Source organism: Abramis brama (assembly GCF_963993115.1).
Source record: "Abramis brama genome assembly, chromosome: 19".
Lineage (NCBI taxonomy): Eukaryota > Metazoa > Chordata > Actinopteri > Cypriniformes > Leuciscidae > Abramis > Abramis brama.
This window is the reverse complement of record NC_139981.1, coordinates 1,975,248-1,991,512: the sequence shown is the minus strand read 5'-3', so window position 1 is coordinate 1,991,512 and position 16,265 is coordinate 1,975,248. Positions and strand designations below refer to the sequence as shown.

The 16,265-nt window shown below is 35.9% G+C and overlaps 1 protein-coding gene across 7 annotated transcripts in view; it reads right to left on the bottom strand.

The window, feature by feature from the left end:
* Positions 1–16,265, bottom strand: part of lyst (lysosomal trafficking regulator) — a 125,399-nt gene that overhangs the window by 97,368 nt on the left and 11,766 nt on the right. For 6 of the 7 annotated variants that reach the window (XM_084093959.1, XM_084093961.1, XM_084093960.1 and 3 more), the window contains one exon: positions 8,105–8,196. In XM_084093959.1, coding sequence (XP_083950085.1) covers positions 8,105–8,196 — 92 coding nt within the window. Of the gene's footprint in view, positions 1–8,104; positions 8,197–11,084; positions 11,141–16,265 lie in introns of those variants that run through there. The other variant, XM_084093965.1, reaches the window with a different exon arrangement.

The window sequence follows — 16,265 nt, the reverse complement described above, 5'->3', positions numbered from 1 at the left end:
TGAGTCTCGATCACCCCCCCGTTGACTGGTCCCAGTACAGCTCATAAACCCTGAGTCTCGATCACCCCCCGGTGGCTGGTCCCAGTATAGCTCATAAACCCTGAGTCTCGATCACCCCCCGGTGGCTGGTCCAAGTATAGCTCATAAACCCTGAGTCTCGATCACCCCCCCGTTGACTGGTCCCAGTATAGCTCATAAACCCTGAGTCTCGATCACCCCCCGGTGGCTGGTCCCAGTACAGCTCATAAACCCTGAGTCTCGATCACCCCCCGGTGACTGGTCCCAGTACAGCTCATAAACCCTGAGTCTCGATCACCCCCCGGTGGCTGGTCCCAGTATAGGCATATTTGGTGTGTGTGTGTGAGACGCCCTCTGGTGTTCAGAAGATTTGGCGTGTGTGTGTGTGAGACGCCCTCTGGTGTTCAGATGATTTGACGTGTGTGTGTGTGTGTGTGTGTGTGTGAGAGACACCCTCTGGTGTTCCGATGATTTGCCGTGTGTGTGTGTGTGTGTGTGTGTGAGACGCCCTCTGGTGTTCAGATGATTTGGCGTGTGTGTGTGAGACGCCCTCTGGTGTTCCGATGATTTGGCGTGCGTGTGTGTGTGTGTGAGAGACACCCTCTGGTGTTCCGATGATTTGGCGTGCGTGTGTGTGTGTGTGTGAGACGCCCTCTGGTGTTCAGATGATTTGCCGTGTGTGTGAGACGCCCTCTGGTGTTCAGATGATTTGCCGTGTGTGTGAGACGCCCTCTGGTGTTCAGATGATTTGCCGTGTGTGTGAGACGCCCTCTGGTGTTCAGATGATTTGCCGTGTGTGTGAGACGCCCTCTGGTGTTCAGATGGAGAAGTATTTACTACCGATCAGCTGCACATAAAATAATAACAGCCTTTGCCAAATCGCAATCATTTTCATTTCGATTAATCGTGCAGCCGTACTGATACTGTATGTCAAATGATCTGTGCAGTAAATCTTGGAGCGTAAATGCAATATAACAGACCATTTTTGACCCATGAAAAACCCTGTATGACTATGTGAGGCCTGACAGGAACTACAGTGCTGTTATGCAACAGGATTAGGCTTCAGGGACAGCAGATCCTGTCATCAGACACGGACTCAAGCGTACTGTATCGCATCAACCAGTTATTCCATCCACCACATCAACCGCTGGACGCGCTTCAGCGTCTCACATTACCTAAATACAGTCAGTAGAACAAACAGTCTCAAGAAGCGTAAGCATTCCCAAACACTGATTTAAACCTTATTATTTTGAAGACATAAAGAGAGATCTCAATAAACATCCATTATATTACACTCCAAAATCAAAGGAATAAATGCTAAAATAAATGAAAAAGGATATTTTCAGAAAATTATATTTCACATAAGAACAATGAAAATATACATTTTTATATATTTATATCAGCACATTTTCCATTTCAAAATTCAGAAAATTCAAATTTCCAGAATTTTCAGACTATATTTAGCATGATTCATGCAGCATTATAATTGGTATACAGTACAATCATCTGTAAATATTTTCTCAAGCTTTTTGTTTTTCCATTTGATTTTCTTGAAGTGATAACATGCGCTTGCATGATGAGATGAAACCGAAACGCTTTATAACCTGCATATATTCACCTCTGACACGTCGGTTTGATGCTGTAATCGTGGTTTGATGCTGTAATCACCAAACAGCAAAGTACAGTCTGAATGAAATAATCTTTTGCTCCTTTATCTGATGCTGGTTTAAGCAGCTGCTGTTGCATGCACATTCATCTAGTGAAGTTCAAAAGAGACTTTACGGTAAGGACAGTTGTACTTGTATGAGATATATATATAGTAGAGCCGCTGTGATGTAAATCATCTTAAAATTGTATTTGTATCCTAAAATGGCTTATTTGTGTATATCATGTATTATATATACATATTATATATGTACAGTATATATATATATATATATATATATATATATATATATATATATATATAAAAATCTAACCTTCCATTGAAGTAAAAGAATTGAAAGTGGGGGGGAAAATCACATTATGAAATAAATGTTTTTCTCCAAAACATGTTAGCCACAAATATTGGCACCCCTAGAATTTTCTCTAAAGTATATTCCCATTAATATTTACCATTATTTATCACACCAGGGTGACTAAACATGAAATTGTCCAGCTATGACTTCTTGTTTCACAGGAGTTTAAATATGAGGAAACACAAAGGCCAAATTCCCTTAATCATCCACGACAATGTGTAAAACCAAAGAATATAGTTCTGATGTGCAGCAAAAGATTATTGAGCTTCACAAAATAGAAAGTGGCTATAAAAAAATCTAAATCTGACGGCTTCAGCAAGAAATCTTTATAATGGGCCGTGTTTGGATCTTCCATCAGGACAATAATCCAAAACAAACTCAAAATCAACGCAAAAATGTGTCAATGTCTGAGCACAAAATGAAGCTTCTGCCATGGCCATCCCAGTCCCAGACCTGAACCCTATAGAAGAGGAGTGGGCTGAACTGAAGAGAAGCAGCGCCAACATGGATCTGGGAATCTGCAGGATCTGGAGAGATTCTGTGTGGAGGAATGAAGGATCTGGAGAGATTCTGTGTGGAGGAATGGAGGATCTGGAGAGATTCTGTGTGGAGGAATGAAGGATCTGGAGAGATTCTGTGTGGAGGAATGGAGGATCTGGAGAGATTCTGTGTGGAGGAATGAAGGATCTGGAGAGATTCTGTGTGGAGGAATGAAGGATCTGGAGAGATTCTGTGTGGAGGAATGAAGGATCTGGAGAGATTCTGTGTGGAGGAATGAAGGATCTGGAGAGATTCTGTGTGGAGGAATGAAGGATCTGGAGAGATTCTGTGTGGAGGAATGAAGGATCTGGAGAGATTCTGTGTGGAGGAATGGAGGATCTGGAGAGATTCTGTGTGGAGGAATGAAGGATCTGGAGAGATTCTGTGTGGAGGAATGAAGGATCTGGAGAGATTCTGTGTGGAGGAATGAAGGATCTGGAGAGATTCTGTGTGGAGGAATGAAGGATCTGGAGAGATTCTGTGTGGAGGAATGAAGGATCTGGAGAGATTCTGTGTGGAGGAATGAAGGATCTGGAGAGATTCTGTGTGGAGGAATGGAGGATCTGGAGGAATGAAGGATCTGGAGAGATTCTGTGTGGAGGAATGAAGGATCTGGAGAGATTCTGTGTGGAGGAATGAAGGATCTGGAGAGATTCTGTGTGGAGGAATGAAGGATCTGGAGAGATTCTGTGTGGAGGAATGAAGGATCTGGAGAGATTCTGTGTGGAGGAATGAAGGATCTGGAGAGATTCTGTGTGGAGGAATGAAGGATCTGGAGAGATTCTGTGTGGAGGAATGAAGGATCTGGAGAGATTCTGTGTGGAGGAATGAAGGATCTGGAGAGATTCTGTGTGGAGGAATGGTCTCTGATCTCTGGTCAGGTGTTCTCCAAACTCATCCGGCATTATAGGAGAAAACAGAGTTGTTATCTTTGGCAAAAGGAGTTTGCAAAAAGTATTTAATAAAAGGGAGCCAATATTTGTGGCAAACGTGTTTTGGAGAAAAATATTTATTTTATAATGTGATTTTCCCTCGCACTTTCAATTCATTTACTTCAATGAAAGGTTCGATTTTTGAATTTTTTTGAATGAAAGATCAAAAGTATGAACAATGCAGATTCATTTTTTACAGCCATTTTTGATCATTTTTACCAGGGGTGCCATTAATTCTGACCACAACTGTATATGTATATATAATAAATGATATACACAAACAATTTTAGTATACAAATACAATTTTAAGATTATTTACATCACAGCGGCTCTACCACACACACACACCACGATGGTGCATTAAAGACACGCCTCTTTAAATCTACAGTACCCAGAAACACACACAGTATTCTAGCCGACGTACCTCCTATAACCAGCCTTCAGTGGGACTCAAAACCTTCACCATCATCCGCAGTGTTTCAGCCACATACTCCACTCATGCTCGTAGTAAACCGCCTCAACTGAGCCGCAAGAATCAAGCCTGCGTCCGCATGCCTCCATGCTTCACTAATGACTGAATTTTCTGTCCTGCTCCGTAAATTCCATTAAATTGGAATCTCAGATGGAAGCTTTCCAGATTTTGAGTTGATCAGTGCATCACATGAAAGCATGTGATGTCACATGGCCGCACAGGGGCAGGCTGGGAAGCAAACTTCTGGTCAAGCCCGGGGGTGACTTGGATTAATTAGATCTCGTAGTAAAGCTTAGAAGGTGAACCTGCCATTCATCGGATGCAGAAACAATCCTATTACTTACCGCTGCGCTATAGAAACATAGAACACAGAAAGGAAAATAATAGAAGATATTTTGGAAAAATGTTGGTGTCCAAATACACTGTATGGACAAAAAAACACAAAAAAAAAACAAAAAAAAAACAAAAAACATCTTTGTTTGCGTTTAACAGAAAAAAGCAAGTCATACAGCTTTGGAACGGCTTTGGGATACAATCCCATTAAGATGTCAGTAACACTTTACAATAAGGTTAATGCATGAACCAACACTAGCCATGTTTCCATACACCTATTTTTATGTGAATTTATGTAAAAAAAAAAAAAAAAAAAATGGATTTAAACGTCAAGATGCACATAAATTCAAAAAAATGTGCATTAAAAAACTTGTGTTAATTTGAGTCACTTTTCACATTTACCGAATAAATCCATCGATGCGCAACAAACAAACAAAAAACCTCATGACAGCGTTTATCTAATTAAGTAACTAATGATGGAGGAAAAGAGAGCCACAGTTTCTTCCCTGATTGCAGCAACTTATATTTTCATTATATAAATCTTGCACCAATTTCCCAGGAAGTGATGATTTTGCTCTCATGAACACATTGGATGGAGACGCTGCTTTATTTGTACATGTTTTGTGCAAAATTCCAATTTTGTGCACAAGTTAAATCACAACTTTAGATGGAAACACAGTGTAGAGCAATATATTTGTTACAGTTTGTTCCACTTTGTTAACGTTATCTTATAAAATTCAACCATTCATTGTAAGTTCATGTTATCTCAGGTCCATTAAATAATATTAACAACTTTTCGTTTTAATAGTGTATGTTAAAATTAACATTAACATTAGCTTTAGAAGCAATTGTTCATTGTTAGTTGATGTTAATTAATGTAGTTTAACTAATGTTAACCAATGGAGCCTGATTGTAAAGTGTTAACCACAGTCAAAAGAAAAATTAAGAAATATCAATTTTTATTTTTTTAGGTAATATTGTCATAGTGGGACAATAGTAGACAGTATAGTTTATCTGAAGTATTGTTTTTGCTTGTTTGCAACATATGCTAATATGAAAATCTAAGAATTTGATTCTGAAATGCATTTTATGACATGTAAACACACTATAATAAATAATAATGATGAAATGGGAGTGCAGTGCCATATATACTGTACATAGTTACAGTATATTGCACTGCACTCCCATTTCATTATCGTTATCGCTATTGTTATGCAAGTTAATAATAAACTCATAACTTGATAAGCTGTCCCAGTTCACCAGTATTTCCAATCCTGTTCCACTTTGACAATATGAAAAATTCTTCTTCATGTATGGAAAATAAGGAAAGATTGGAACAACAAAAGAGTGAATAAATCAAGCCACTTTTAATTTCTGGGTGAACAATTCCTTTAACAGATTAATTACTTTATTATCTCGCTCAACTAAGATAAAAGTTCTGAAAGGTTTGAAGGCAATAATATGCAATAATCGCACGCAATAAGAGAGGGCTAATGCATTCACATCAGCTTTGTCTCGGCTAAAGTTCCAGGAACTGCACATGATCATGAGATAAAGATTAGGAGCTGAGAAAACACACTTAATTGAGCTCACGGCATGTAGCCACTCGGCCAGACAAAGAAAGCCTTTTCATCGCTCGCCTCAAACGATCAGCTTCTCTCTCAACACAATGCTAATTAACGTGAGGTCTAGTTGCTGGTTGCTATGATTCTGAGTTTATTTAGACACAAGGTTAAACCCACTGAGGCCGGATCTGTAATTGGGCGTCCAGATAAATGACACAAAATACACTGATCAAAAACTGTGATCAGATCTGTGCGGAAATTATCTCAAAAAGATGCAGTACGGAGACCCTAAAGGGTGTGGAAGCTTGTTTCCGCCACAGAATAAAAAATAAAAAAGGTAATTGCGACTTTTTATCTCACAATTCTGACTTTTTATTTCACAATTGCGAGTTTATATCTCAGAATTCTGACTTTATAACACGTAATTGCGACTTCATATCATGCAATTCTGACTTTATATCTTGCAATTGCGTTTATATCTTACAATTTTGAGAAAAGATGTCAGAATTGCGTGATAAAAAGTCGCAATTGCGTGTTATACAGTCAGAATTCTGAGATATAAATATGCAATTCTGAGAAAAAAAGTCAATAATATGTGTCAATTAAGTGAATAATACGTTGTTTAAATTATGTTTTTTAAAGATAATTGCGACTTTTTATTTCACAATTGCGAATTTACATCTCATAATTCTGACTTTATTTCTCAGAATTGCGAGATAAAAAGTTGCAATTGCAAGAAGTAAATATGCAATTCTGACTTTTTATTTCACAATTGCGAATTTACATCTCATAATTCTGACTTTTTTTCTCAGAATTGCATATTTACTTCTTGCAATTGCAACTTTTTATCTCGCAATTCTGAGAAATAAAGTCAGAATTATGAGATGTAAATTCGCAATTGTGAAATAAAAAGTCGCAATTATCTTTAAAAAACATAATTTAAACAACGTATTATTCAATGCATTACTTCTAGCCTATATAGATTTATATATTAAGTTGCTCAAGTAAGTGGTAAATTATTTAACCATACTTATATTAAAATCGCAAACATTTTTCAAATTAAAACTTAAAATTGACAAATAACAGCCGACTCGACTCATGCCTTTTCTTTTGCATTTAAATCTTTATACAATAAATCTTGCATGTCACAAAGAACTTGTTTTTCCAACTATATAAGATTTTTGCAGTAAAATATCCAAAAACCACTAGGCCAGAGTTATATATTTTGTTTAGTTAATTACTTACAATATCCTAAATGTTTCCAACTATTTGTAAATCGTTAGAAAATTGCGATCTTAACCAAGGAACCGGGGCGTGTGAGCAGGTGAGAGGGAGTCGCCAGTCAATTGCGTAATATCCGCATTACCCTCGGTTTCCGCTCGTACTGCCATAGTAACCATGGCGACAGACGTGGACAACTGCGTTACGTCTAGCGGTGCGCTCACGCTACTGTTGTTTCGTTCAAACATTATGGATCATGGCAAGCAGACTTTGGGACAAAAGGAGAACTAAAACAAGGATCAATATCAGCGTGGCTGATATTTTCGAGATGCCGAGAGCTAGCGTCCGCGACAGACTTCGACTCGTCTCATATAGCCAACAAACTAACTCATAGAATAACATTCAACACACTCAAATGCAGTTTAGTGTGATAGTGTAGAGCAAGTGACTGCGTTACCTCACAAGTTTCATTCGTCTAATAAACTGACCAGTGTGAGTATTATTCAGCACTAGCGGGTAAGTTAGTTCGGTAGAATTAATTGTCCTTATTCCTTTATATCCGCGGGACTCGCGTGTGGCGCTGATATCTGTCTCTCGTTAGCAATCGCACCCTGCTTCACACCACAGTCATGTTCAAAACATCAATGTATTCACTCATCCATAAACATTATTAGATCCGTCAGCTTGACGACAAGTTCCATAATTCCGCTTAATGCTTATGTGTCATCAATATACGCCTTTAAGGTTAGCGACCCCTAGTGGTGAAAAAAATTACATATTGTAGCTAAAAAAAAAAGAAAAAAAAGATGACTGTGAAAAATAGTAGCATCCGCACTGCAAGTGGAGTATGTGTTAAAGGTCATGATCACATGACAAAAAGTCATGATCACATGACAAAATGACAGAATTCTCACTATTCTTTCGGAGAACTATTGCTTTAAACGCAGGCAACACTGAAAAGACACTTAAACACACAGTGATGCGGATCATCATGAAAAAGCTTACCAGAACTTGAGCGCATCTTTTCCTCTCGGGTCACTGAGGTGTCGCACACAGTGAAACGTGCACAGAAAACTCTCCAAGCACTGAAGACTGACCTGAAATCAGAGGGAAACAAACATTTCAGTCATGAAGGAGATTGCACTGATGAACTGGACGATTGAATTTGGTTTTGAGGAAGCATTCATGTGTGTATCACAAGACGAGTGCAGGACTAGTTTAATCCTATTGGTTAGGAGTTTGATCAAACATATATGACTTTGAACATTGTAATAGTGATGAACTGAGCAAGTGCCACAAAATGGTCTGGCATGCAAGGGAGCTTTGCAATGTGAACATTAGAAGTGCATTAAATACTCATTTCAAATGAACAATAACATCTTGTTTTAAATATGTCCTTTGTAAATGTGTTCTACACAAACGTATGAAAATGAGACACACACATTGTGTTTGGACAGTTTTAAATCAATAGAGACTTCCCCTCCATTCACTCGACCAGTGAGCGCACAAAAAACACCCAAAGACGTCTCTGTTTCTCCTGCCAGCCTCCATTTACTGGAACAGACACAGAATAATCACATTACATGGAGCAACTTCCACTCACATGAGCGAGTGAGTAAGAGGCCGAACGCAGAGAAACACACCACAGCTGCTGGAGAAACTGCATGATCTGTGGCAGCGTCTCAAATCACAGACCGATGAATCTCAAGAAACCGGTCAAGAACTTGTCAAGGGTCATATTTCAACCCAAGTAAATAAGTAAATAAATAAATAAATAAATAAGTGGATAATAATAATAATAATCATCATCATAATTATTATTATTTTAGGGTCATATTTCAACCCAAGTAAATAAAATCTCACAAAACCGGTCTAGATTTAATATCATTTTTTAAACCAAAAAAAAAAAAAAAAAAAAAAAAAAAAAAAAATGCAATAATGAAAAATAATAATATTAATGCATGAAGATAATAATAATTATTATTATTTGATATAACTATTATTATATAATTATAAAGAAATAACACTAATAAGAAAGAATCTCACAAAACTGGTCAAGATTTAATACCATATTTCAAACCCCAAAAAATTTTTTTTAATTAATATCATGAAACCTGTCAAGAGCGTGTCATATTTCAACACCCCATATAAAATACAATAATAATAATAAATAATATTAATACATGAACATTTAAATAATAATAACAATTATTATATTATTATTAAGAAATAAAATACATATTTATATAAAGAAATAAAAAATTGAAGGCTATTTTTTTTTTTTGCATTACTTATGCAAAATTTATTGACTGTTAAGGAAAATTTATTTAAATGATAAAATCAAAAATCAGAGTCTGGCACAATGAAACTCAAGGAATGTCTGATCCTCTCAGGATTTCCATTTGATGGCAGCTTTGACTGATCCTCCAGCTGTCAGGCTGTCAGACTCACACACACACACACACACACACACACACACACACAGAGAGAAGCTGCTACGGCCCTTCACTAATCCACAGCTTCCACAAAACCATTCGACACAGACAAAACCGGCTTCCAAAAATATATGCAAAAATGGCAGAAAGACATGCTTTGCTCTTTTTTGGGGGTAAATCAAAAATCAGGAACACATCAAAGTCATTTATCATCCCAAAAACAAAAGAAAATGTGCATAAAAATAGCACTTTTCTCAGCATTTGTCTGTTATCTGCATTATTCAGGTGATATTTTCATCAATCATAGATTAAAATTTCTGTATAATCATGTTTTGAGTTTATAGCAGTGACTCAGTTTCCTTCCTTTGCTGATTCCTACAGACTACAGCAGTTTCCACAGCTCTATACAAACAAATCGCTTCCTAGTTGAAGTGTTCAGTCACCTCAGACAACCCCACTGTATCATCCACATCTGAATCTCACCAAACTTGTCCAATAACACGACAGGGTCATTTTAAAATAAAAAAAAATAAAAAAAAATAAAATAAAATAAAATAAAATAAAATAAAATAATAAACAATAACATGACAGGATCAAAATAAAATAAAATAATAATAAACAATAACATGACAGGATCAAAAAATAAAATAAAAATAAATAAACAATAACACGACAGGATCAAAAAATAAATAAAAATAAATAAATGATAAACAATAACATGACATGACATGATCAAAAAATAAATAAACAAACAATAACATGACAGGATCAAAAAAATAAAAAAAAAAATAATAATAAACAATAACCTGACAGGGTCAAAATAAAATAATAAAATAATAAAATACAATAATAAACCATCATGACAGGATCAAAATAAAATAATAAAACCAGCGCGAGTGTTCTGGACTCTCGCCAAAACTCCCGTTAGAATCAACGAATCTCTTATTTACATTGTGTTTGCACTGTTAGTTATGATGAAAGCATTCGTTAGTGTGCAAAAAAACGAGTTACAATGAGGAGATTCATGCACTCAACATGTCTGTGATCGGCTATAACGATATCACTTCATCAACCTTTCATGCCACAATCTAAATATAATGCTATTATAGATCTGAATATAATGCTATAATCAACACTTTTCACGATTTGTAAACCTTGAGAACTGTAATAGTAAAAACGTGCTAAAGGTTTGTAATGTAATGTAACGTAACATGTAATACTAGCCATTTCCATATGCAAAGATGTCAGCCAATCACAGCAGTGCGTGTTTACACTTAGGACACGCCCCTTCAAATCAGGGTAGGAAAAATGGCTTTTATTCTAAATTATGACCATTTTTGATGTCAAATTCATACTAATATTATTAAGTGCAACCCAGGAAACATTTAAAATAATAAAATAATGCAGTTCATGACCCCTTCAACTCAATCAAGTCATATAACACACTTTAATTTAGTCTCCATTCAACTTGTTAGTGGTCTAAAAGGTTTCAAGGCAGGGTTATTGAAGGTAGCAGAGGTCATGACCTTCTGCAGGCTTCAGACACTCACCAGAGAATCAGGGTCCCACTATCTGAACGTCAGATGAAGGGGCTCAACGGACAGCGAGAGGCTGGAAAGACGGGACACGGGAGAGAAAGAGACCGATGGAATGAGACAAACAGAAGATAAAGATGATGATGCACAGAGAGGAAAACAAAAGATGAGCAGAAGGACAGTGAAACGGGAAGGTTCAGGAGGATGTGACTGTAACTAGTGTGTAGATTTAGAGAGAATCAGATCAAGTCTGACTGAACAAACGGATCATCATGGTTTACAGAGTTCCTCTGCTTACAGGGATCTTTCACTTCATCTTTACTCATGGTTACACATACAGGTTCTTTGAACCAATCACCTGAGACGGAAGTGTCATGTGATGCAGGAAGATGATGTCAACACTGATTGGCTCTCACAAGCACTCAAAACCTTCCAAACAAAAAATAGTTACAAAACTTTAGGTCTTGCTTAAATATCTACAACAGTGTTATACTACCCTGTTGTCACATGACCACATCACATTTCATTCACATTGAGCTGCTTTAGAGCTGAATTGAACTCAATGCATAATTGATGAACTTCACAAAGTTACTGAACCGAACTGAATCAAGACTGAACTGATGTCAGCTGAATAATAAATGTTTGCTATTTGCTGCTTTACAGCAGAATTGAATTATTTGCATCATTGAATCATTGTTTTCCTGTTTATCACTGTAAAGCTGCTTTGAGACATTCTGTATTATATAAAGCGCTATAGAAATAAAGCTGACTTGACATTGCAGTGATTAAATTTGTTGTAAAAATTGTTGTTTTGCATTTTTATTTTTTGGGGTAATAATATATTTTTGGGGCATTCTGATTGAATAAGGCAAAACCAAATTTCTGTCACACTGAAAATGAAAGGTCAAGTCAATTGCTTTGTATGATATTGCATTTTACCTACAGTAGGTCATATGTATTACATGCATACAGAAAAGTCACATACTGTGCATATATACTAAGTATATGTGACCCTGGATCACAAAACCAGTCTCGAGTCGCACGGGTATATCTGTGGCAATAGCCAACAATACATTGTATGGGTCAAAATTATCGCTTTTACTTTTATGCCAAAAATCATTAGGATATTAAGTAAAGATCAAGTTCCATGAAGATATTTTGTAAATTTCCTACAGTAAATATATAAAACATTTATTTTTGTGAGTGAATGCTGCACAATCGTGAACATAAATGCACAACTTTAAAGGAGATTTTCTCAATGTTTCGATTTTTTTTGCACCCTCAGATTCCATATTTTCAAATAGTCTTATCCTAACAAACCATACATCAATGAAAAGCTTATTTATTCAGCTTTCAGATGATTGTATACATCTCAATTTCATAAAATTGACCCATGTGACTGGTTTTGTGGTCCAGGGTCACATATAATGGAAAAAAATAGTATGCTACTATATTCGAAACATAGCCTGTGACTGCAATGATTCAGACTCTTATTTACAGTCAGTGTTTTCCAAGTCCTTGTGACCCAAGAGCTGGACTTCTCAATACAAGCACTGATACAGTGTCACTTGATACTCAGTGGGAAAAAAACAGCCTTTTACAGGAACGGGTTGTGTTTCGTGTCAGAGTAACTCTCGTGAACTCCAGAAAACATGAATAAAACAGCAGCGGGATTGATGATATTAATGTAAACGCATTAGACTCACAGACACATTAGGTTACATTGGATTCTCAAGCATCGAAGCACAAAGATTCATTATGAATAATCTAATTTAATTAACGCATACACTATATGCATATTGCCAGTAAAGTTGTATTTTGAATTAAAGCACGTTAATGAATCTTATTAGCTTCCTCTTATGAATCTTATTAGGGATATTTTTATATATTAATTTAATTTTATCAATCAATAAATTTACACTAGAAACAACCTTGTTGTGTTATTTTGGTTTAATGCTGTGAAGCTGCTTTGATGCAATCTGTATTGTGAAAAGCGCTATATAAATACACTTGACTTGACTTGACTTCCGTGAGGTTTGCAAAAAAATAAAAATCGAGCACTAGTAAAACTAGTTTGCTGGTGACTTTATTCAGGAACTGCAACATAAAACATGGTTTTAATCACTGTACAGATGATAATCCCATCACAACTAATGCAAGTGATATTTAAAACTAATTAAAACGGGTTAAATCAAACAAACTCAAACGCATTCTAACAGTGAATTTAGGCAATTCAACTTTATAAAGGATGCCTATTGCCTTTATTTTATTTTAACTCAATTACTAAGGACTATCAGGCTATCCTGTAGCCAGTGTTATCTTAATATTATTTATATCCTATTATAGTATATTTATTAATACTTTGAATTAGCTTTTATTTTTATATTTTCATTTTAAGTAATTTTGCTTACTTAATCCACTTAATCTTTTTTTAGGGCTGTGAAAATATATCCAAAATAAAAGTTTGTGTTTACATAATATATGTGTGTGTAATGTGTATAATTATTTTGTTTGTATATATATATATATATATATATATATATATATATATATATATATATATATATACACATACACACACACACATGCATGTATATACTGTATATATTTGTATAGAATTTATATTATATATAAATATAAATATTGTATATACAAATAACACATTTTTCTTAAATAAATACATGCAAGTGTGTGTATTTATATATACAAAATAATTATACACATTACACACACATATTATGTAAACACAAACTTTTATTTTGGATGTGATCAATCTTTTCACAGCCCTACTTTTTTTTTTTTTTTCAGTTAGTTTCCAAGCAACACTTCTAATTTTATTTGATTTCAGCTTTATTCCAATTAACAAAACCGATTATATTAATAGTTTTAGTTTTCAATAACAGCACCTGTAACAGTAATTTCACATGCCCATAATGTATGCTCAATACTGCATTTAGACACTGAAGAATGCAAAAGCACATCTTTTCTAAGAATGCACTTGTTTATTTCACAGCTCATTCTGTGGGTTTGAGTACTTTTAACACTAATTCATTACTGGTTGAGAGACTGCCGTTGACCATATGTTTTATTTTGCCTGTAAATCACCCCATTTCCACAAGCTCAGACACACATGCTGCACGGAAGTCACACAGTTAAGTTTAGTTACAGTTCAATCGAGTCGGTCGTAGAATACGTACAGTGGGTTTGCAGAAGTGTCATTTTTCTTCTGCTACTGCAGGTCAAAAAAGCAAAAAGCAGTTCTTGTTTTTGCTAGTGGTGTTTCGTACATGAAATAAGACAGAACTGATGTTGAGGATAAGATCAAAACATTTCTAGTTAAAGCTGCATGTGTGCAGAACACAATTTCTACTTAACCCCTAGTTTGCATGTACAGTAATACAGTAACGCATTACAAGTAATTTGAGTTGTGTAATCAGATTACTTTTTCAAGTAACTAGTAAAGTAGCACATTACTTTTAAATTTACAACAAAATATCTGAGTTACTTTTACAAATAAGTAAAGCAAGTTACTGTTTTCCCTTTTTTTTTTACTGACAGCTCTCCTGTCGCCATGTGGAGAGAAATCGTGAGAAAGAAGTGCAGTGGTGTTGTGTGAACATGATGGCTAATTGTAGTTCTAGACTAAATTTGAGCATTTACTCATCTCAATAAAAAAACAAAAAAAAACTGTGAATTGCAAACTCAGAATATTATGCAAACCTTCAATAATTTTTTCTTTTTCTTTTTTTTCTTATATTGTTTTTTTGGTGATTTTTGCCTTTTATTGGGACAGGACAGTAGAGAGTTGACAGGAAGCGAGGTGGGAGAGAGACGGGGGATGGGATCGGGAAAGGTCCACGAGCCGGGACTCGAACTCGGGCCACCCGAGCGCAACGGCGCTACATGTCGGCACGCTGACCACAAGGCCATCGGCGCCGACAAACCTGCAATAATTAAATATGTTAAAGTCCCCCTGTAGTCAATGATTTTATCCCTTAAAACACATCTTTGATCACCAGAATGACATATTTAAATGTTTTTTCCTTGGAAAAAAAAATTTGTCATGCCTTAAAATATCTTGAATGTAACTCGACACCCTTGCCTCATTTAGTAAACGCGGTTCTATGAATATGCAAATTAGCCCCGCCTCCACTCACTCACTCAGCTCAGAGATCCACTGGTTGACGATCACACGTTGATCTGATTGGTTACAAGGTAGTTTGTGACGTCAGAAACACCAGCGATTTCAAAGCGTGTTTTTGAGACTGTCTTTGATTCACTGCAGTTTTAAGGAGAAAATACTCAGCAATGGTGTCGACTTATGAATTTACACATGGTTTGTCTTAAAGCATATTAAACACACCATTTAGACACATAAACAACATTAAAAGCTGGATTTTCACCAAAGGGGGACTTTAAAGAATACAAATTCTTATGAAGCAAAGTCAGGTGTGAATTTGCATTTCCTTTAGCCTGAGGCATGAAAGTGCCTTTACATTTGTAAAAATGCAAAAACATTTGCAAAACAAGCAAGCCCAGTCCAGATGAGAAAAAAGAAGCGCAAAAAGTAATGTAATTAGTAACTTTTTTCAAGGAGTAACGCAATATTATAATTAGGGTTGGGAATCGTAAGAAATTTTCCGGTTCCGATTCCGGTTCCACCAAACGATTCCGGTTCCGGTTCCGGTTCCCATTCATTAAAAAATATTAAAACAACTAATAAAAAAATAGTAGTAAGGGAAAAATCCCAAATGAGTTTAACAGACTGGTAATGTCAACAAATTCATATTATTAAGCAATTTTTGCAAAAAATATATTTTTTTCTGAAGGAAAATAAAAAAATTCTGCATTCTCTAGAATAATTTGGGACCTCTCCTATAGCTTATTGTATCTCCAGCAGTGGAGAATACTCTCAGAAGGGCTAGAATATGCTTGAACACCCATGTAAGATGTGTGTAGAACAGATTATTTTTAAAATCGTTTTGAATGATTGATTCATAAAGACTTTACTTGTTTCATTAGTGGATAAATCAGCGCTCTAGGAGTTATTAAACAGAACTGCATGCGTCTTGCGGAAGAACATTGTTGCCGGAGCTACTTCTCTCTATTTATGTCTATGACGAGTCACGCAGGCACTGGGCTACTGGGCTACTCCGCAGCGGCTGCGATCCGCCAGTCCGAGTATAAACGCTTATT